Source organism: Lipotes vexillifer, unplaced genomic scaffold (genome assembly GCF_000442215.2).
Source record: "Lipotes vexillifer unplaced genomic scaffold, Lipotes_vexillifer_v1.1 scaffold566, whole genome shotgun sequence".
NCBI lineage: Eukaryota > Metazoa > Chordata > Mammalia > Artiodactyla > Lipotidae > Lipotes > Lipotes vexillifer.
In genome coordinates this window covers 52,139-74,397 of record NW_006799689.1, presented here as the reverse complement: position 1 = coordinate 74,397, position 22,259 = coordinate 52,139, and the positions used below count along the sequence as shown (strand labels likewise).

The following is a 22,259-nucleotide window of genomic DNA, read 5'->3' as shown; positions in this document are numbered from 1 at the left end:
AAAAAAAAAAAAAAAAAAAAAAGAACCAAAAGTGTAGTACTCATCGTCTTTTTTGCTGTACTTGTTAGGCCAATAGGTCAGGGAAATACCCAAGATGATAATATTATTCAGTAGGAGATTGAAGATACATGGAAGTATTGTGGTACAGTATTTAAGAATGCAGTTTTTGGATTAGGCAGACCTGTGATTGAATCCTGATTTCTCTACTTAATGCTATAAGATTTTGAGCAAAGGTATATTGCCTCCCTAATGGTGTCCCAATTTCTTGAGCACTGAAGTAGAGATAATTGTATCTACCTCAGAGTTGTGAGAATTGAACATATAATGTACATAAATTCTTCAGCACGAAGTCCGACATAAAATAAGCACTCAATAAATGTTAGTTACTTAGAGTAGTCTATGATATTCATGTGGGCAAGATATAGAAATATCCAAAGAATTACCGATAATCCTTGAGGAAATTTTCCAGATCTGTGTTTCTGGGTTGTATTCTTAAGCCTTATTTGGGTTTGCAGTTTTAATTTAGGTGAGGAGACAGTGCTCAAATTTCCAGATGATATCCTCAAAAGAAACGCCCAGTCATGTTGTTTGCCCATGTTTTTATTTGGTTGTCTATCTTTTACTTACTGATTTGTTAAAGCTCTGTATTTTTTTTAGATACAGCTTGTTGTTGTTGTTAGATGTATGCATTCAAATATCTTGTCCCTGTCTGGTTTGCATTGTCACTCTCTTAATGAAATCCTGTGACCAGAAGTCCTAATACGTTTCTTTAAAAGTAAAATTTACAGTGAGATGCAAACATCTTAAGCATACCGGTCAATCAGTTTTTATGAATATATGCACTTGTTTACTTCAAATATAGAGAATGTTCCCACCACCCCAGAAAGTTTTCTTGTGCCTCCTTCCAATCAATTCCTACCACACATAGATTACCATTGTTCTGATTTCTATCACTGTAGTATAGTTTCGCCTGTTCTTGAATTTCAACTAAATGGGATAATTTAACCTTCTGTGTCTGGCTTCTTTTCACTCAACATAGTGTTTATGTGCTTATCAGTAGTTCATTTAAAAATTTTTGAGTAGATATTATGTGTGAATATACCACACATTTATTTATCCATTCTACTGTTGATAGACATTTGAATTATTTCCAGTTTTTGAAAACAATGTATGTCACTGCTATAAGTACTTTTGTGTTTTTGTGAACATATTTTAATGGATTCTTACCTGAACTCTGTTCTGTTTCATTGGTCTATTTTTTGAATTTTATGCCAATATAAAACTGTTCTGATTAATATAGCTTTATAGGGAACTTTGTAATCAAATTGTGTAAGTTCTCTTTAACACTTTTTCATCCTAGGTTCTTTGCATTTGTATGTAAATTTTAGAATCCACTTATCAATTTTACAAAACACCTGTTTGGATTTTGATTAGAATTGCATGTAATCCATAGCAGGTTTATTTACAGAAAATTGATGTCTTCCAGTCCATGCACATGGTGTGTCACCGTTTATTTAGATCTCTATTCATTTCTCTCTGCAGTGGTTTAGAGTTTTCAGTATAGAGGTCTTTTGCCAAATTTATTCACAAATATTTTATGTTTTTTTGTGTTATTGTAAATGGAATTTTTTAAAATTTAAATCTCTAATTTGATTGTTACAAGTACCTAGAAACACATTTTATATTTGTATCTTGTTCTTATATCTTGCTATCTTCCTAAATTCACTTATTTCTAGTAGTTATTTAGTAGATTCCTTATGATTTTTGTGTAAACAAGCATATCATCTATGAATAAAGGCAGTGTTACTTTCTCCTTCCCAGTCTTCCTTTTATTTTATTTTATTGTCTTGCCTTATTGTGCTTGTTTGAACTTCTGATAAAGTGTTTAATAGAATCAGGGGATGCCTTCCTGTGTAATCTTAGAGGGGAAGTGTCCAATATTTCACCATTAAGTATGATGTTAGTTAATAGGTTTTTTTCTTTGCACCTTTTATTAAGGAAATTTATTTCTTTGCCTAATTAGCTGAGAGTTTTCTTTATGAACTAGTTAGATGCTTTTTCTATATTGTTTTGAGATAATCTTGATTTTTGTCTTTCATTTTGTCAGCATGGTGAGTTACATTGGTGGACTTTCAAATGTTAAACCAACTATTCCTATTATAAACGCTGCTTGGTCATAATTTATTATCCTTCTTATATATAGCTGAATTTGATTTGCTGTTATTTTGTTGAGAAATTTTGTATCTGTGTTCATGAGGGGTATTGATCTGTAGTTTTCTTTAATGTCTTTATAAAGTTTTGTTATCTAGGTCATACTGTCTCTTAAAATGTGTTAGGAAATGTTACCTTCTCTGTTTTCTGAGTTTGTGCTATTTCTTCCTTCAATGTTTGATAAAATTCACTAGTGGAATTACCTGGACCTGAAGTTTTCTTCTGTGAAGGTTTTGATAATCAGTTTCTTTCATATAATGAGAATATTAAGATTTTCTGTTTCTTTTTCTATCGGTTTTGATCATTTGTGTTTCTCATGGAGTTTTTATCTAATTTACAAAATTTATTGGCATAAAGTTGTTTGTGATATTTCCTTTTAATGCCTTTAGGATTTGTGTTGATATCTTTTATTCCATGGCTGATATTAATAATTTGTATATTTTTCTCTTTTTTCTTTATCTTGCCAAGGGGTTATTAATTTTAATTTTCTTTTCATAGAACCAGCTTTGGCTTTGTTATTTTGCTCTCTTATTTGTTTTCTATGTCATTTATATTTGCTCTTATATTTATTAGTTCCTCCTATTTATTACATTAAAGCTCTAAATTTCTCACAAATTACTGCCTTAGCTAATTCCCACTAATTTTCTCTTTTGTATTTTTAGTATTATTTATATTGAAATATTTTCTAATCTCTCTTATGTTCCCATTATTATTCCTGTGTAACAAACCACCCCAAACAACTTTTATTATGGTGACACATCTGTGGGTTAGAAATTCAGAAAGGGCACGGCACTAATGTCTTGATTCTGTTCTATGATAATTGGGGCCTCTGCTGGGAAAACTTGAAGGCTGGGGATGACTGGCAACTGCTAGGGACTGGAATCATCTGAAGGTTCACTCATATCTGGCACTTAATACTAAATATTAGCTGGGACCTTCCTTTGGTCTTGTTACTGTGACACCTGCATGAGTTCTCATTATCTGGTGTCTTGGGCTTCCTGGCAGAGTGGAGCCTGAGTTCCAAGTACAAATGCCCTAGGGAGAATCAGAAAGGAGCTGTATTGCCTTTTAAGACATAGTCTTAGAAGTTACATAGTGCTGTTTCCTCAAGAAGAGCATGGGGGATGAAAGATATTGTTCTGGCCAGATATGGAAAACAGAGTTCTGTAAGCTTCTTTAACCTGTAAGTTATTTAGAAATATGTTGTTAATTTCCAAATATTTGGGGCTATTCTCAATCTCTTATTGCTGTTGACTTCTGATTTCATTCTACTGCTGCCAATATTCTGTACAGTTTCAGTCTTTTGATATTCTTTGGCACTTGTATTATGGTCTTGCATAAGGTCTTCTTGGTGACTGTTATTCTGTGCCCTTATGTATAGGGTTCTATAAATGTCAGTGGCTCAAGGTGGCTATAGTATTACTCAAATTTTATATTTTCTTAGTGATTCTAAGTCATTCTATTAGTAACGAATGGGTATTAACATCTCCAACTATGATTGTAGGTTGTTCTATTTCTCCCTTTAGTCCTGTCAGTTTTCTCTTCATGGTTTTTAAGCTATATTATGTACATTCCCAGGTAGGATTATTGTCTTCCTCATTAATAGCTACTTTTATATTTTAATGTTCGTTTTTATCTCTGGTAATTCCTCAAAGTGTACTTTGTTTAATAATAATATAGTATATATCAGATTTTATGCTTACTGTTTATATAGCGTATATTTTTCATCTTTTTACTTTTAACACCTATATCATTATATTTAAGGTAGGTTTCTTATAGATAACATATATTTGGGCTTTGTTTTTTCTTTAACGAATCTGTCAGTTTCTATCTTTTAAGTGATTTGTTTAGACCATTTGCATTTACTGTAACTATTGATATGTTTAAATTTATCGCTTTTTGTTACTCTTTTTTCCTTTTCCATCTTTTTTGGATTTAAGAAAATTAATACTCTGTTTTCATTTATTCCTTTTTTCCCTGATTGTTCCAGGGATCATAAGATACATATCACACCTTTCACCTGTTTACTTTTTACCACTTTACACAAGATGTTGAAGGCTTACAACCATATAGTTTCCTTTACCCTCCCCACCTTTATGTTATGTTTGTTTTATATGTTTTATCAATGTACATTGAAAACTCTGTCAAACAAAGTTATAATTTTTGCTTTCAAACATCATACATGTTTTAAAGAACGTAAGAAGAGAACAATAGTCTATTATGGTTACCCAGTTGTGGCCTATTACAACATATCAGTATGTTTTGATTAAATTGTGAATTGCCACTTTGGCTATAAGGTATTCCTTTTCTCAACCCTGTTTAATAGATGTTTTTAATCAGCTGAGTGAGGGGCATATTAAGTAAAAATCAGCATTTAGTTGCTGTGTTGATTTAAATGGAAAATATTGCTTCATTGTTTTATTATGTTAATTTAGACTATATTTGATTGAAGTGCTCAATAAAGATTTTTATTTTGTGACATACTTTAGCTGTATTTGTAATTAGAGGTTTTCTTGGTTTGGGTTTACTAGTAGAATTTCCATTTAAAAAATAACAGTAATTTTTAATGGGCCATCAATAATTTATATGATGGTATAGTTTCTCGGTGTTTTGAAAAATTCTAAAAGTAATAAGATTCAGTCAGTAGTGCCTCTACTTTTCGATTCACTGTTTTTCCACATGAAGTGCATGTTTATAATTTTCACTAAACATATATTCTGAAACAGGGTTAGGCACTCTTGATGTATGTTTAGTAATGGGTTCATCTTTACTCCATCACTTAGGATTCATACCTGAAGCATGATATTAGGAGATCTCTCTCCTGATAACAGTGGATCTGTACTATAAGTACACTCCACTGGCAAGGAACCCTCATTAAAAACTGCTATTTTGAAGAAATAGTATACTTCTTTGGTAAGTATTTTAAATGGTACATTTAAATATCTATTAGTATGTAAAACTTATTTTCTTAGAAACATGTTCTTTCTAAAAAAAACCAACAAAAGAAAATTTTGACCTTTGTCTGGAAATCACAGAATGGATATTACAAGAATTAAAGTCAAAAGATATTCAGAGCAAAATAAAATAATTTTAGGTGTTCTGCTGACAAAAAATATTCCCAAATCACAACTGATTATTGGCATTCATCATTCAACAAATACTTGTTCTTGGCACTGGGGGTATCACTGTGGAAAAGAGCATTACAGGGAGAGGGAATGTCAGGTGCTAAGTTCCTGGATCAGTAGTGATGTGGTCCTGAAGAAAAATGAGGGAAATGTGACTGGAACCTAGTGAATGTTGGGGGAAGAGCAGTGAACTGAGCACAGAGAGGAAGCCTGGAACCCGATGATGTTATCTGAAAGGTTATGAATGACCTTTCGATTTTATGACTTATAGGGAACAAAATTGGGTGTCAAGCTGAAATGTCAACTCTTTATTTTTTTAGACCTTGGACATTCATTCCCGCTTAATATTTTACCAGTGTATAATGGTTTGATTGATTGATTGGTTGATTGAGGAGCCACACAGATGTTCTTTGCCAAACATATTTATTTATGGTGGTAATGTCTGAGCTGTTTTATACCAGCTAATAAAGTGGTTTATTTGAGGAAGAAGGTGAATGAGTGTAATATATGTGCCAGTTTGTTTACCTGCTTTAAAAGACAATCTTAATTTCATGCTTTATTGAAAGGTTTTCCTAACATCTTAGGAAAATTATGCATTCTTGATTGTTTTATTAACAAAAAAAGTTCAAAATTATTCTTTGTTTCATCACATTTTTCCTATTATCTCCTTTGAACAGAATTAATTTTCTTAGAACTGAGAGAACAAAAGGCTACTATATTAGTAAAACTTATATTCTATGGAGCATCTATCTCTAATTAAGTAAGGTACTGTCAAAGACAAAAAGTTAAGTGAATGTCATTTTTTTTCTATTAATGGCTGAGTTCCCAGAATGATTCATATTTTAGCCTATGATATCATCCTTATTTAAGTGCTTCGACAGGCAAATAAACCCTTAGAGAAACAGAAGAAAATGAAAAAGGAAGTAGAAACAAGTCAAAAAAGTACCAGTCTAATTCAGGCTTTAGTATGAGTGTTGTATATTGTTTTCATTCAGAAGATCACTGTGATTTAAGTGACAATTTCAATAGTTTGAGAGTTCTTTTTCTCTAACAGTGACATAAATGCTGTATGGAAAGCACCTGCTTTCATTTTCAGAGTACTTTAAGAAAGTTAATCCTGAGAAGGGATTCTGGGAGGTGGGAGGATAGAATGCTTTCTGTCTTCTCTCCCCTTCTGATTCCAATTTATCTACCTCTCTTGAGCCAAGCAGCTTCTGAAGTCAGAAGGCCTACAGGAATGAGGGAGAATTTAGGCTCTGTGGGGGTCCCCATAGAGAGCTAGCACAGGATTTTATCTTCTCTGCACCCAGTGTACCCACTTAGAGCCTGGGGAACGAGGCAGGAGAAGCCTGAGGTAAGGCCCAGAATGTGGCCGATCCTGGGAAGAGCACAGTCTGCAGAAATCTTCCCACCTCCCAGATTCATGTCATAAAATGTTAATTCCCAGGCAATAATGTAATACTAGTTAAATCCCACAAGGACTTTTTTTTTTGGTTGTGTTGGGTCTTCGTTGCTGTGCACAGGCTTTCTCTAATTGTGGCAAGTGGGGGCTACTCTTCGTTTCCGTGCTTGGGCTTCTCATTGCGGTGGCTTCTCTTGTTGCAGAGCACAGGCTTTAGGCGTGCGGGCTTCAGTAATTGTGGCTCGCAGCCTCTAAAGTGCAGGCTCAGTAGTTGTAGCACATGGGCCTAGTTGCTCCGCGGCATGTGGGATCTTCCCGGACCAGGGATCAAACCCACGTCCCCTGCATTGGCAGGCAGATTCTTAACCACTGTGCCACCAGGGAAGTCCTGAATCCCACAAGGACTTTTAAGGGGAATTATTTAAGAATTTACTAAATATTTGATTAATTTCTTAGATAAAGAAGATTAGATATCTGAGAATAGGTAGGACAAGTCTGGAAGACATGTGGTAATGATGGTAGGGAGAGGGGGCCCACCTGACTCCACCTCAGAACATATTCTAAAACCACTGTAAATACAGTTCGATATGATCCTAACACAGGAGTAGATAAATAGATCAGTGGAACAAAATAGCGCCTTTCCCAACCAAAATTTTTCACCTGAGTCACAGAACACACAAAATGACTTGTCATTTTCTTGATTTTTGCCTAGGATAGAACAAAACTAGTACCAATCTAGATGCTTTGGAGAGAAGCCCATTCATTATAGATAGTAAATGTATTAGGTATTAGGGTTTAATTCTCTTATTTACCTAGGTTGACACAGACTAGATAATTCAGAACTATAATATGGCAAAGGTAGAATTTCACCTTTATGAGAAAAGTTTTTGGTTTTTTGTAGTAGTGCAGGCACAACTGGCTGTCCATCTGGGAGAAAATGAATTTGAACCCTTAGGTCACTTCATGTATGAAGTTAATTCCAGAAAAATTCAAAACTTAAATGTAAGAATGAAAACAAAAATCTTAGAAGGGGGCTTCCCTGGTGGCGCAGTGGTTGAGAGTCCGCCTGCCAATGCAGAGGACACGGGTTTGTGCCCCGGTCCGGGAAGATCCCACATAACGCGGAGCGGCTGGGCCCGTGAGCCATGGCCGCTGAGCCTGTGCGTCCAGAGCCTGTGCTCCGCAACGGGAGAGGCCACAGCAGTGAGAGGCCCGCGTACAGCAAAGAAAAAAAAAAAAATCTTAGAAGAAAATCTTGGATTCTATATGTAAAAATGTATGGATTGAGAATACCTTAAAGAAATCAGAAGACCCAGAAATTTAGTTTAATACAAAAAAAACAGGACAGATTATATCAATTGTAAAAGTCTTTTATTTGGCTTTTAAAAAAAAGATACTTTAAATACATTATGTCAATATACAGAAATTGATTTGAAAAAAATACTTGAAATACAAATGAAAAATATTTATGGCAATGATACACAGATGCGGTTCTAAACTAATAAAAAAAACAAAACCCCAGTAGAATAAAATAGCCAACGTTATGAATAAGTAATTCCTTTATGTGGAGTTCTGGAAAGGCAGCACTAATCTATAGTGATAGAAATCAGTCAGCGGTTGCCTGGGAAGTGAATGGGACTTGCTTTTAAGTGGGCGAGATGGAATTTTCTGAAGTAAAGGAAATGTTCTGTATCATAATGGAAATACATTGTCAAAGGTCTTTGAACTTTGTATTTTAAATGTGTGCATTTATACATGTAAACTATACCTCAGTAAAGTTGCTTTTAAAACTATAGTTGATACCCTTCAATGGTAATATTTTAAAGTGTGTTAGTGCCTATTGTAATTAGGGTAGGGCTGTTGGGCAAAAGGATGTTTTCAGACCTTTCTTGTAGAAAGGTGAATTTTTATAGCCTTTGTGGAAGCAACTTTGAAACATCTATTAAGGTAAAAATCATACCTCTCAATCCAGCAGTCCTATTTCACAGACTCTGTTCCATAGGAATAAAAGTCCCAGTATGTAAAAACATATATGTGAATGTTTGATGCAGAATTGTTCTTAGTGGCTAAAACCTGGGTACCAAATAAATGCCCATTAGTAGGGGAAGGGCAGATTGAATTGTGGAACATCTTTATTATATTATATAGCTATTTAAAAGGATGGGTAAGAGCTATATCAGATGAAAGGATTTCCATGAGGTATTGTTAAAGGAGAAAAGTATGACACACATAAGAAAACCAAATAGGCTTATTTCATTTTTGAAAAGCAAGTGCTCTAAAAACTGTAATGTAAAGAAACATGTTTTAATGTATTTGCAAAGAAAATCGTTCCAGATCATTAACATAGTTTACCTAGTGTGAAGGGCAGGATGTACAATGGGGTGGGAGAGGAGAGGAGGAATGGAGAGTTGAGCAAAAAAATAAAAAGGACTTAATTGGAAGACGTCAAAACAATACAGACACAGACAAAATAGCCTGTATTTGCAAGATTTCATGCATGTGCATAAACTAGGAGAAAATGTTAGGGTTTTATGTACTGACTTACAGAGATATTTTTAATATACATTCAAATTTTAGAAAGTATGTTACCAAGTAAAGTTTATAACACGATTATATTTTAGTAAATACAAGGTTCTCTGAAGATGAGTTCTTGTTAAATCTGAGTCGGAGCAACTGTCTTGTTTCAGATTTCTTTGACTTTCTCTGAAAAAGTTTCCAAAATATTTCTCTTGACTTTTAGGCTCCTTAAGTGGATATCCATTTATTTTAGAGTGTTAAGACCAATACAGAACAACAGTTGTGTAGTTCTCCTATTCCTTTCAGCGCCACCCTTTGGTCCTAACAGTTGGATGTTTCTGATGGTCAGATCTGCACAGACTGCAGAGTCCTTTTGCTACAGTGGTTGAGAGAATGAGAATTGAATAGTTCTATCTCCTTGGGTTTGCCAGGATTCCACTTGGTTTTTCACTAAAGAAAATTCAAAGAAGCACATTCAGATCTCAGCTGGTGTCTTTCAGCCCTCCATTTTTTTGTTCTGGCTGTACATTTTATGCTTTTATTTCACTGACTCTGGAGGGTGAGTATATATAGCTGAATTTGAGATGGGGCAAAGTAGTAGGGGTGTTGGTCTAGGAGAAACCCTGCATCTGTGGTCATCACTGGTTTAGATTTCTTTCAAATTATCATCTATACTTTTGTCACTGTTTGTGTTTTCTGTGGTCTTCTTACTTATAAAACTGTTTTTCACGCTCACATGAGGAGAAAGCAAGATTTGCGAAGTGAAAAGCTGTATCTTTTATTATACTGTCTTATTCCTCATCTTTGGAAAACTATTGTTCTCCATGTGTGTCTTATATATCCCCATAAACGTCTGTGTGTTTGCTACAGGAAGCTCTAAGAGTGTTTTCATTCCCTTCATTTACCTTTACCAACATAAGACTTGATACAGGACCCCTTGACCCCATTATAATTGATTAAAACAGAATATTTGGAATACCTTGGGATACACACAAACGTGTGCATACACACATGTATACCTAAAATAACAGAGCATCCAGAGCAAGATTCACTAATACTGTAACCACCCCATCTCATACTTAAATGTAAAGCATCTTATAATATCAGTCTTGTTCAACAAGACACCCAGTTCAGGGCATCTTATCACATTAAATGTTTTTAAGTCCAACAAGGCACCCAATTTGAGATCCAAATGATGCAAACAGTGTGGAATATCTGTATGATAAGCACTTCCAAAGATTATTTGTATCCCATTAAACTCATTTGAAGGTTCCTGAGAAGATTTAAAAATAATATAGCTCCAACTCTTGATTAACAAAACAAAACAAAAATACTGAAGACTCCTAAGGATAATCTACCTGGATGTGATCAAGAAACCTTTAAATTACTAATGTAGCCTTCATACTTATGTGCTACAAACTAACCACCTTTTGAAAAGCATTTTGGTAAATCATATTTTCTACTCTTGAGGCATTGACTTTTTGCATGGCCAGACAGTATTTATTTAGCTGTAAATATTTAAATAATCATTTAAATTGAGTGGAAAAAATAACATGCACACACAATAAATAATTACCCTTTTTTCCTGGGGATTTTCTGGAGAATTTATGAAACTTAAAAGATGGAGAGGGGGCTTCCCTGGTGGCGCAGTGGTTGAGAATCTGCCTGCCAATGCAGGGGACACAGGTTCGAGCCCTGGTCTGGGAAGATCCCACATGCCATGGAGCAACTGGACCCGTGAGCCACAATTACTGATCCTGCGCGTCTGGAGCCTGTGCTCCGCAACAACAGAGGCCACAATAGTGAGAGGCCTGCGCACCGCGATGAAGAGTGACCCCCACTTGCCACGACTAGAGAAAGCCCTCGCACAGAAACGAAGACCCAACACAGCCATAAATAAATAAATAAATAAAATAAATACATTGTGTATTAAAAAAAAAAAAAAAAAAAAAGATGGAGAAACTAAGATGATGAACTGGCATTAATAAATGTCAATAGAACCAAGGTAAGTATAGGAGAGTTAAGGCAATCAGCATGGGAATATTTTTAATGTGAATTATTTAACTTTTAAAACTTGGAGGAAATTGTAATTATTCAAAACACTAATTTTTTAGAAATTAAAACATCTATTTTAATTTTTTCTTTTTCTTTTTTTGGTTTTAAACAGGCCATATACTCCTTTGAAAGGAGGATTCTCCAATGTATGGTTTGACAGATTTCAAATATCTAATGACTGCCCAGAACACCTTGAATCAATTGATGTAATGTGTCAGGTGCTTACAGATTTGATTGATGGTGAAGTAAAATGTGGTATCAAGAAGAACAGGATACTAGTAGGTAAGATCTTTAGATGTTGAGAATTTAAATATTTTTTTCACTTTTGTGTAATTCTATACATTGAATTTTACTTGGAACATTATTTAGAAGCACTTTGTATGTCATTTGACCTATTCACAGTTTCAGATAAACTTTACATATTAAGAATTTTAAGGGTAATAGAATTATAAGCAAAAGCTCATGAAACTTTAAATGATTTTCTTTTTAATAATAACATACTTTAAGACTCCCGTGTAGGTTAAAATTTTCTTTCTACTTTAATTTTCAATTAAGAGATTATTCATTCCAGTTTTTAAAACATTTTATTTTATTAGCTTAAGTTTTATATGTTTAAACTACTATCACCATAATTAAGATAAATTAGAATACAGAGTCAAAATATAACATCAAATTCGTGAAAAGTAAACTCTTCGGAGTTAATATTGTAGGAATAAGGTATTCATAAACTTTTGTTAAACATGTCTTTAGCAGTCTCTCCTCCCAAGGGGATATAGCATGCCTTTACATAAGCTTTATTCTACTTACATCCCTTTCTTTTTCTGCAACCATAAAATACATAAAACTATTTTATAATACATACAAAAATAAGATAAACTGTATAGAATGTGAATGATACAGGATGGACTTTTGTTAGAGTTATTTCCAAATAACTATTTAATTTATAATGAGTTGTATTTAATGTTGAAATTATAAAGCAAATTAAGTATCTACATCATGTTCTAAATAACATTAAAATGTACATTGAAATCCTGTGTATACAGGATTTGGGCAAATTAATAAACTTCCTTTGTGTTTATTGAAGTACTAAACAATGAGTTGAGAAGCAATATGATATAATGGATGGAATACATTTTTCTGTCTTGGCTTCAGCATTCACTTTTGTTAGTTAAAAGCAGTGTGCCCTCCAGTGCAGTAACATCACCTTTCTGGGCCTCTGTTTCCTCATCAGTGTTTAACTCTATATTTCTATGTTTCTGTGTTTAACATCTGTGTCATAGAGATAAATACAGAATGTTATGGGAGTACTGGGAAGAGCATAGTGAAGGGGCACCAATTCAGTCTAGGGCATCATGAAACAGTTACAAGATAGAATTCAAAATATGTAAATGTGTAACAGATTCTGTCATTCAGTGATTTAGCAAATATTGTTTCTAAGTACTGTGTGTCTGGCAGTCAGTTAGATGCTCAAAGAGACACACCGGTAAATAGAACAGGGATGCCACAGTTGCTTACAACCTAGAAGAGCCCACGAGGTACTTAAAATGGTAACTGTAAGGCCAGCCAGCCTTGATGATTGCCCTAAAGCCATATAACTGACAGCTCTTCAAAGGGAATGATCATCTGTATTTATTTTTATTTCTCAGGACCCATCACAATGCCTAGCACAGAGCTAAACATTTATAATGAGCAGCATGACCTGATCTGTAAATTGATGACTTAAGTAGTTAAGTATCACAGGAATTCAGATGAAAAGAGGTCATAAGTATTTGGGGCTATTAGAGAACAATTTAATAGGAAAGTATCAGAGGCATCTGAGATTTTGAGACGTGCAAATAAATCAAATTTTAACTATTATAGTGTAGAGGTCTAAACATAGAGAGTAATATGAATGGTAAATAGAAGTAAAAAAAAAATAGTGCTTGTTTTTGTCTGTCTGGATGTTAGATGGCTTTAGCAGAAAGTTTTTTGTCTGACTGGAAAATGCCTATTGATCTGATAGCTGGACTAACAGCCTGAAGAGCATAATAGTATAGTGACCAAAATGGGTCGAATCTAAAGTCCACCACTGCCTAGCTGGTTCATCACTTAATTGCCTACACTGAATTTCTGCTGCCTCATCTGCAAAGTGGGAATAATAATACTATAAAAATACTATTTTACTGGGATATGATGTTTGTAAAACAGTTGGCTCATTTTACCCTCTCAATAAATACTTTCTGGTTCCCCTTTTATCCTTTATTCTGTAGGTAATTGAGGAGAGATGATTAAAGTATTCTTTGAGTCATATAGTTAGTTAGAACTGTGCTTTAGGAAAACTAACCTGGCAGAAGGGGTAAGTGAAGAGATAAAAATTGGGGTATGGTAAAACCAGTTACTGAATTTATGATTACAGGGTAATGAGATCCTGAAGTCATGTAATGACAGTGGGAAAACAAAATATTAGTACTATAAGAAATTGCTTTAAATTAAAATTATAAAATCTTCATACATAAAAACGTAGAAAATATACTAATCGTACTTCTAATGTATATGTGTTAAAGAACGTATCACATTGAACTGTAATTGCCTGTCTGCTTGTCTCTTGCCCCATCCCTCCTCCTTGTCCTTCCCTGTATCCATCAGTTATTTCATCTTATTCATCTTTGAAAAGAGGTTATGGATTGTTGTAAGGTCGGAGAGCTGATAAGAATTTTGAATCTGGGTTTACTTCAATTCAAAGCTCATGGTTCTTCCATTTAACTGAACGTTTGTAAAATTCTTAATACATCTTGTCAAATTGCTTTCGTGAAAAAACTGTACCAATTGATACGTCTCCCACCTATATTAGAATGTCCATCTTATTATACCTCACTGAATAATATTTTCTTGAAAAGTATTTGCTAAAAATAAGTAAACAAAAGTGGTAATTAATATGCACTTAATTTGTTATTTTTCTTTTAATTCTGTTTATGTTTTGACACAAGAAAGCTATTTTTACTCGTCTATTTTTTTCCAGATAATTTCTCAGTTTAAGAAGATATTTCTCTAGAACTTGAATATTCAAATAAGTGTTCTACTGGCTTTTCTATAATTTTTTAAATATTTAATTATTTGATTCATCTGGAATTTTTTTTAGTTTCTTTCTACCACATCATGGAAGGTTTTAATTATTTTCTGAAGTACCAAGAGAACCTTGTTAAAAGATGATCTTATTTATAAAGGAATCAGTAACGTAGTCAATGTTTTATCAAAGCTCCACTGAATTTGTAACAAAATTTCATTTTGGAAGGGTTATAAACTTTATATTATAAAATTATAAAATTTGAAATTTATTACAAAGTGTGAATAATAGGATATTTATATACACTTATGAATATAAAAATTGGGAAAGAAAAAAATGCTTTTTTAGGATTTGTGAGATGAGCTTATGAACTCCTATAAAGCCTCTTTCCTAGCTTGAGATATGAAAGAGACAACAGAAGTGCAGATCCAAGGTTGTTTGTCTTTGTTACTTTACTGTAGTTATTTAACCAGTCAATGAAAATAAATCTTCACTTACATTTCTGTAGAGTTAAACAAGTGTGCCAAAATACACTTGATTCTTGACCTTCTTTTATTATGACAAAACATTACTTATACTGCCTCCTTTTTCTTTACATGGATTAGCTATTGATACATAGAGGAAATAGCATTCTAGTCCTATAGGGATTTTCTCTTGTAGTTGTTTTTGTTTTTTTTTTTGTCTTATTGATCTAACTGAACTTCTCACTTATTTGAAAACATGGCACATGAAGCAAAATATCATTATGTATTCAAATATTTGTACATGCATTTCCTGAGTTGTGAATATCATAATTGCAAATGCATGAGTGCAACTGACAGCAGTATAACATGGTTAAGAACTTGGGCTCTGGACTCAGACTGCAGGTTTCTAATCTTAGATTCACTATTTTGTAGGTATATGAGTTTCCTTAACCTCTGTGTGCGGATGATAATAATAGTACTTATCTTACAGAGGTGTGATAATTCAATTAGTCAAATCATGTGAAATACTTAGAAATATGCCTGGCAGGTAATGTTGAAGAAATTTTCTTACTGTTATTAAACACTCTCTATACCACCTTCCCCATGGTCTCTCCAGACAACAGAAAGGCCGTACTGGACCAGTGCTGCCTGTGGAGACTCAAGGAGCTCATTGTTCCTTCCCTACCTGCTGTTTTCTTTCCTCAGTAGTATACGTGCAGTGCTTCCCTCTTTCTTTTTCATTGCTCATAGATTCTTTAAACAGAAGTTACTGCTTCATATTTTTCTACTGGTTTAATCCTTTTGTCAAGTGTCTATTATAGAACATTCTAAATTAAGTAAGATTTAAATGCTATTTATAACATTTTAATGAAGGAGGGATCCAGTGGAACGTCAAAGCAAAGTGCATTTGAGATGCTAGACACACATATACAAACAACATAGGTTATTTAAAAAAATTAATTATAAGAGGAAAAACTAGAAAAATTAGAAGATTAAAAAGGAAAGGGACTTCCCTGGTGGAGCAGTGGTTAAGAATCTGCCTGCCAGTGCAGGGGACACGGGTTCGAGCCCTGGTCTGGGAAGATCCCACATGCCGCGGAGCAACTAAGACCGTGTGCCACAACTACTGGGCCTGTGCTCTAGAGCCCACGAGCCACAACTACTGAGCCCACACGCCACAACTACCCACACACCTAGAGCCCGTGCTCTGCAACAAGAGAAGCCACCACAATGAGAAGCCCGCGCACCGCAACAAAGAGTAGCCCCCGCTCGCCACAACTAGAGAAAGCCCGCAGGCAGCAATGAAGACCCAATGCAGCCAAACATAAATAATAATTTTTTTAAAAAAAGGAAAAAATAGAGATAATAGTACAAAATTGTTATCCTTGTTGATTTTGTTTAATATGTGATAAAATTTCAGATATAATATCACACATTGTGTCCTCATGGAACCCTTTTCTCTGAGATTGTAATTTTAACCAATATAGCTTTGTAAACAAAACTATTCTCTATGTTTGAGTAGGTGGCAGCCCATTCTTTTTCTGTGGTTTTATTTTGATTAGTGATATTTTATTATATTAAACTTAGTTTAAAAACAATGTTTTTATAGAGTATGATATACCACCTTTTCTAGGTAGTTTACACAGCTTAGGTCAAAAATGAAACTTCTCATACTAAATTTAATTTCCAAATTGTTAATAAAACTTAAGTGCTGGAGTACCAAAAACTGTCAAAATCTTTACAGTATAATGAGGGAGATAACAGAAGTAAAGTGTTCTAAAGAACAAGTCGATTTTGGGGGGAGCTAGGAACTGCTTCTCAGAAGAGATAATCTCCAATTGAGTTTTAAAGAATGAGTGAGAATATGACTGGTAAACAAATAGGGAAACACATTCATGAAAGAAAACAAGGAACACATTAAAATCTCTCAGGAACTACTAGTTTGATATGCGCTTCAACTCCTAGGATTATTGAATTATATACAGAGAATGACATGATCAGATGAGCATTTTTAAAAGATTACACTGACAACACTGTGGAGGCTGACTAGTCTGAAGTCCGGGGGAATAGGAAGATGGCAAATGCAGTATAGATCCAGTAGAATGATGAAAGACCAACACGTACAGTGTTTCACGACTTTGGAAACAAAGGATGAGTAAGATTACACTAAAGAACATTGCAGTCAACTGCAAGTTTAGCTAAGAAAAATCCTTTGTTTTCTTGTTTTCAACAATGGAAGTATATTTCTTAATGGAAAGAATAAACTTTGCTTAGAAAGGAGGAACTGGGCAAAAGCTTTAAATGTGTTCCTTGGACATTCGTGAATCCTTACTATGCATATTAAGAAGATCAGATATAAGAAAGTTTATTTATTTTTATATAATAATACCACACATGATTCTACGGAGGGTATGGTGAAAATTAGGGGAAACACAGGCAATAAAATAGTGACTTTTAAATTACTTTCTGAATTTGACAACATAGCTGTTGTTAAACCTGGATTCAGATTCTGTATTCTGAGAAAATTATTAAGAATATAGTTTAACACTATAATGTGTTTAAATTATACACATTTTTTCATATACAGTATCTTTCTTGACCCTTGTAATAGGTGAATAGGAAATTATTCTCATTTCAGATAAGAAGAAACTAAAGTTCAAAGAGACTGCTGGCTAAAATAGAGTGGGACTAGAACCCAGATCCTATGCATTGACTTAGGAACTTTGTACCATAATGAGATTCCTTTTTCTAACCACTAGGTGGTGATAATTTGTTGTTAAGAGAAAACTGACATAATTTAGATTTAACTTTGATCTAGGATGTATAGAACCTGACAAATGATAATGACCAGATTATTGGTATAGTTTTTCATGTTCTCTGATAATATTATCAGAATTTTGAAGCAGGGATAATCAAGTGCTTCTGGAATTACACCTGAATAATTTACATGGATGCTCTACATACCCATTATGATGCTCTAAATACCCATCATGAGGAAAGCGGTTAAGGGAGTAATAGTCTGTTAATACAACTGACTATTATGTAACCATTATATACTATATACATACATTTAGAAGGTACTTAGTATACTTAGTATGTGTTCAAGGAGTAAAAAAATAATTATGGAATTTTGTAATTCTGTTTAAAGACATTCAAATCAGTATTACATGAAAGTAAGGTATAAAATTGTACATATAGAGTGAGTTTAACTGTTAAAATGAATTTTCAAAAACATGTCAAAATTATATGTGAGTAGTGAGATTTTGGATAATGCATTTTCTTTATTTTTGTGTGGTGGAAATACTTTACACAGTGGACATATATTAACATATTAATTTTATAATAAGATTTAAAATTAAAATGAAGGGATAGTTGCAGTTACCAAGATGAAACCTAGCTCCACAATTTCCAGGCTGACTTTCCTGACATTATATAAGTTTCTTTTGAAGCTCTTGGAGGGAAAACTGGAGAATGATAGCATCCTTCTACTTTCTTTTAACATATATATATCTTAAATAACGTACGTTTCTTCAGCAACAACTATCAGAACTTTTAATGCTTGGGACTGCTGTTTTAATAGCTTTCCATAGAAAATAATAAATATTTTGTTTACTCTGTCAATTTTATATGAGAGAAAATATACAAATATGGTGGGCATAATTTATATATTCCCAAATTTTTGAGACTTTATCACAGTTCATTCTGAAAAATAATTATATATAAAGTGGAAAAATTGTTGCAATTTGGTTGGAGGGTGGATTTTATTCCATTTTTAAAATCCCATTCAATTGACGGTAAACTTGAATTGTAAGTTCCCTGCCTCCCCCCCCCTCACCCCCCCGCCCCCGGACTTTGTTTTCAGATAGATTAGCTTAGTTTTCCCAGTACAGTTTTTATACATTATTACTGTTTTATTTAATTTAAAAAGTTCATAAAAACTAGGTTATTTTTTTAACATGTTTTTTATTCAGCCTGTTAATCTTAAATGTATGTTGAAATGTTAACTCTTGACATTTTAATGCTTCACCAGTGACTATAAATATACATCATAACTATTACCTACAATGAGTTTACTCTTTGGTATTTACTTATTGAACAGTATATTTTATATTGCATTTTAAACACTTAGATGAAAATTGAATTGAAATAACTAGTCTTTTGTGTTAAATTTTCTTCCATTAGAAAAAAATACATAAAGTCCCTTTCACACCGGTGTCCGCAATGTTAAAGGTGACTGTATTGTCAAAGATCGCTGGTGAGGAATTGCAGGCTACCTCACGAGATTATAAATGGACAAGGAACTTAGATTGAATCTTAAAATAATGAGTTTTCAACGAGTACATTTTTCTTCATTATAAATTAGGAGAATTGAGCATGAGGTTAAATGTCTCAAGGATGCCTTTGTTCATAATGGCATTTCATACGTGGGAAAGTGTTTTCTTTCTTAGTTTTGTTGCTGTTCTTGTTGCTGTTCTGGCTGTGAGGCTGGTCCCCCCCGAGGGGCTTGGAAATCCCATAAAGTGATTAAGCTACCCTAGTCAGTAAAAATGCAGTGATGGGGTAGGTGCATTTAATGTGTAAAAATTTTCTCAGTAGGTGTGCTTTTATAATAATTTTTAAATATGTTTTTGCTCACTGGTCTATTTTTATTCACATTTTATCTTTGTATGATTTTTAAAAAATCTTTATCACATTAAAAGATCACATTTAATGATATTAGCCACATTATGTTTTTTATGGAACATTAATTTCATTTTGCTCCATTTATGAAATTTAAAGCTTTTTTTCCATCATTGGTGCAGCTTAGATTATCTAGAACTTCATTGTCCCATATGATAACCCCTAGCCACATGTATTTAAACTCAAATTTTAACTAGGTAAAATTAAAGTAAATGTTTAATTCCTCAGTCATACTAGTCCCATTTAATATGTTACTTAGGTACATTTGGCAAAAAATATAACTCAAGCTCTTGAATTTCTCCAAAAATTAAAGACTGTGTTCCTACAGCCTTGTTATCTCTAACATATGGATTTCTTTTAAATCATGAGATGTCTTTTAACTCTCAGTCATGCTGGGGAATATCACACGGAGTCTCTAAGCTGAAGCTGGGCCATCCTCTCTGCTATGTCACGTCAGGTACCTACCTCCATATCCTGTGTTGTGTCGGTTTTCGCCTTTGAACAGAAGGGTCCAGGTATTTTAATCTGCATATCTCTGGTGACTGGTGTCACTCCAGTGACAGTGTTTGGCACATAAAAGACAATAAAGTTTGTCAAGTGAATATTTTTTTCCCAAAACTCTTTTTTTAAAAGGACATATGTTTGAATTATACCATCACAAGTCAGTTTTCAAAATAATATTATAATACAAAGATGTTTTATCTTTCTCACCGAGTGTTTGATCATCCTTCCTAATTCAGAGATCACTAAGCATCTATTATATGGCAAACTCTAGAAATATAATCCTCGTGGAGCTTATAGCTTGGCAAGTAAGACAGAAAGGTGCATGTTATTAATTGTAGCTGCAGTGTGAGGACTCCTATAAGTATAAATAAAATGTAAGTAGACACTAGAAGTTTAAATAAATAACACTTGTGCTATGACTCATATTTTGAAATATAATAAATATTTTTACTTGATGACCAAGATTTCTTTTTTCAATTCTAGCTCCTTTTATAACAAATTATTATACCAGTGATGACATAGATAGAACAGTGTTATTTACTCATAGCAGGTTTTTTTCCATGAGATCTAAAGTAGGCTAAATTTCTCTTTAGCATTGTATCTCTTTTAGGTCTCCAAATATTTATGGAAGACTGGCATAGCTATATCTTGTTCTAAATTATCATTACATATATTCTGCTTTTTCTGATAAGTGAATTTTTGCTTCTTTTAGGAGGATTTTCTATGGGAGGGTGCATGGCAATGCATTTAGCATACAGAAATCATCAAGATGTGGCAGGAGTATTTGCTCTTTCTAGTTTTCTGAATAAGACATCTGCTGTTTACCAGGTAAGTTCCAGATTTTAAAAACAAAACAAAACAAAAAAATGAGACATTCACATACTGAAACTAAAACAACATTGATAATTACACAATAACAATTGATTCACAGAGCATTCCTGGGAATTCACATTAGTTATATTGATAAATTCCAGCTGGTCATTCATGTTTAGGAAGTGCCTTGTACAGAGATTATTGTTAAGCAAAGTGTCAAAGAGAAAAGGATAAAAAATATGTGTATGCTATATATGTATCCTGCATACATATTAAAAATATAGATGATTACAACTAGGTTTGCTTACTATGTCATGAACATAATCAAACCAAAGAATCAGTTACATGGCTGATACCTATTTTTCAGCAATATCCTGGTTTATGAGTATGGCATATTATAGTGCTGCAGCCTCATTACCAGAAGTAGAACCAGTAGGTACGGAAATGAGAACAAGAATGCTATTTTTTCCTTGATTGTACCTGCGCTCTGTGTTCCTCCCTCTTTCCACTCCATGTGAAGAGGTTTGTCTTCCCAAGACACAAGGTTTCTTCGGGAAATGCTTTGACCATTTTTGAGAAGTCCTCTACGGAGTAGATTCAGATCATGTACAACTGCAGCTCCAGTGGTGCCAGCAACCAGCTAAGCTCCTGGTCCTGGCCCATCAATATATACCTCAGAGAGCTCTACCACTGCCTCTTTTTCCCCTTTAAATATTGAAGCTTTGGTTAAATTGGAGTTTTTCTGCCCCCTCTGATTTCTAAGAATAATGTTCTTAAATGAATTTCTTAAACTTCTCCATTTTTATGTTCTCTTCTCTAGGCTCTTCAGAAAAGTGATGGTGTCCTTCCTGAATTATTTCAGTGTCATGGTACCGCAGATGAGTTAGTTCTTCATTCTTGGGGAGAAGAGACAAACTCAGTGTTAAAATCTCTAGGAGTGAGGACAAAGTTTCATAGTTTCCCAGGTGTTTACCATGAGTTAAGCAAAGCTGAGCTAGAAAAACTGAAGTCATGGATTCTTACAAAGCTACCAGACTGAATGAGTCGGTTGATTTGTTAATACATAAGTAATGTCTATGAAAAGTGATTTTTACTGCCAAATTCTAATTTGATAAACAATAATTAAAATATTAAAAAATATCAGCAGTTTACTGACTTATTTATTAGTTATTGAAATGCTTAGCACCATAGAGAGTAGTATAACCTTATTAATCGTTAACATTAATTTAGGCAAACATCTGTGTATTATTTGTCAGATACATTTTTATAAATATTTGAAGGTCTTGTAAGTAAATATTGAAATATTAGAAAGTAATTAAACTAGCTTAAATAAAGGCAATGAGAAACCAGGAAAAGTTTTAACATGATATTATTTTATCTTTGTTATCACTTTCTTTAAATTGCCTTTCCAGAGATATTCATTGTTCGTGTAGTTTTTGACAGAA

The 22,259-nt window shown here is 33.6% G+C and overlaps 1 protein-coding gene across 1 annotated transcript in view; it reads left to right on the top strand.

Annotated features, from left to right (window-relative positions):
* LYPLAL1 (lysophospholipase like 1) overlaps positions 1 to 21,952 on the top strand; it is a 30,289-nt gene extending 8,337 nt beyond the window's left edge. The window contains exons 3-5 of the mRNA XM_007471855.1: positions 11,423 to 11,592; positions 20,714 to 20,829; positions 21,635 to 21,952. Coding sequence (XP_007471917.1) covers positions 11,423 to 11,592; positions 20,714 to 20,829; positions 21,635 to 21,853 — 505 coding nt within the window. The 3' untranslated portion in view covers positions 21,854 to 21,952. The remainder of the gene's footprint in view (positions 1 to 11,422; positions 11,593 to 20,713; positions 20,830 to 21,634) is intronic.
* The last annotated feature ends 307 nt before the right edge of the window (positions 21,953 to 22,259 follow it).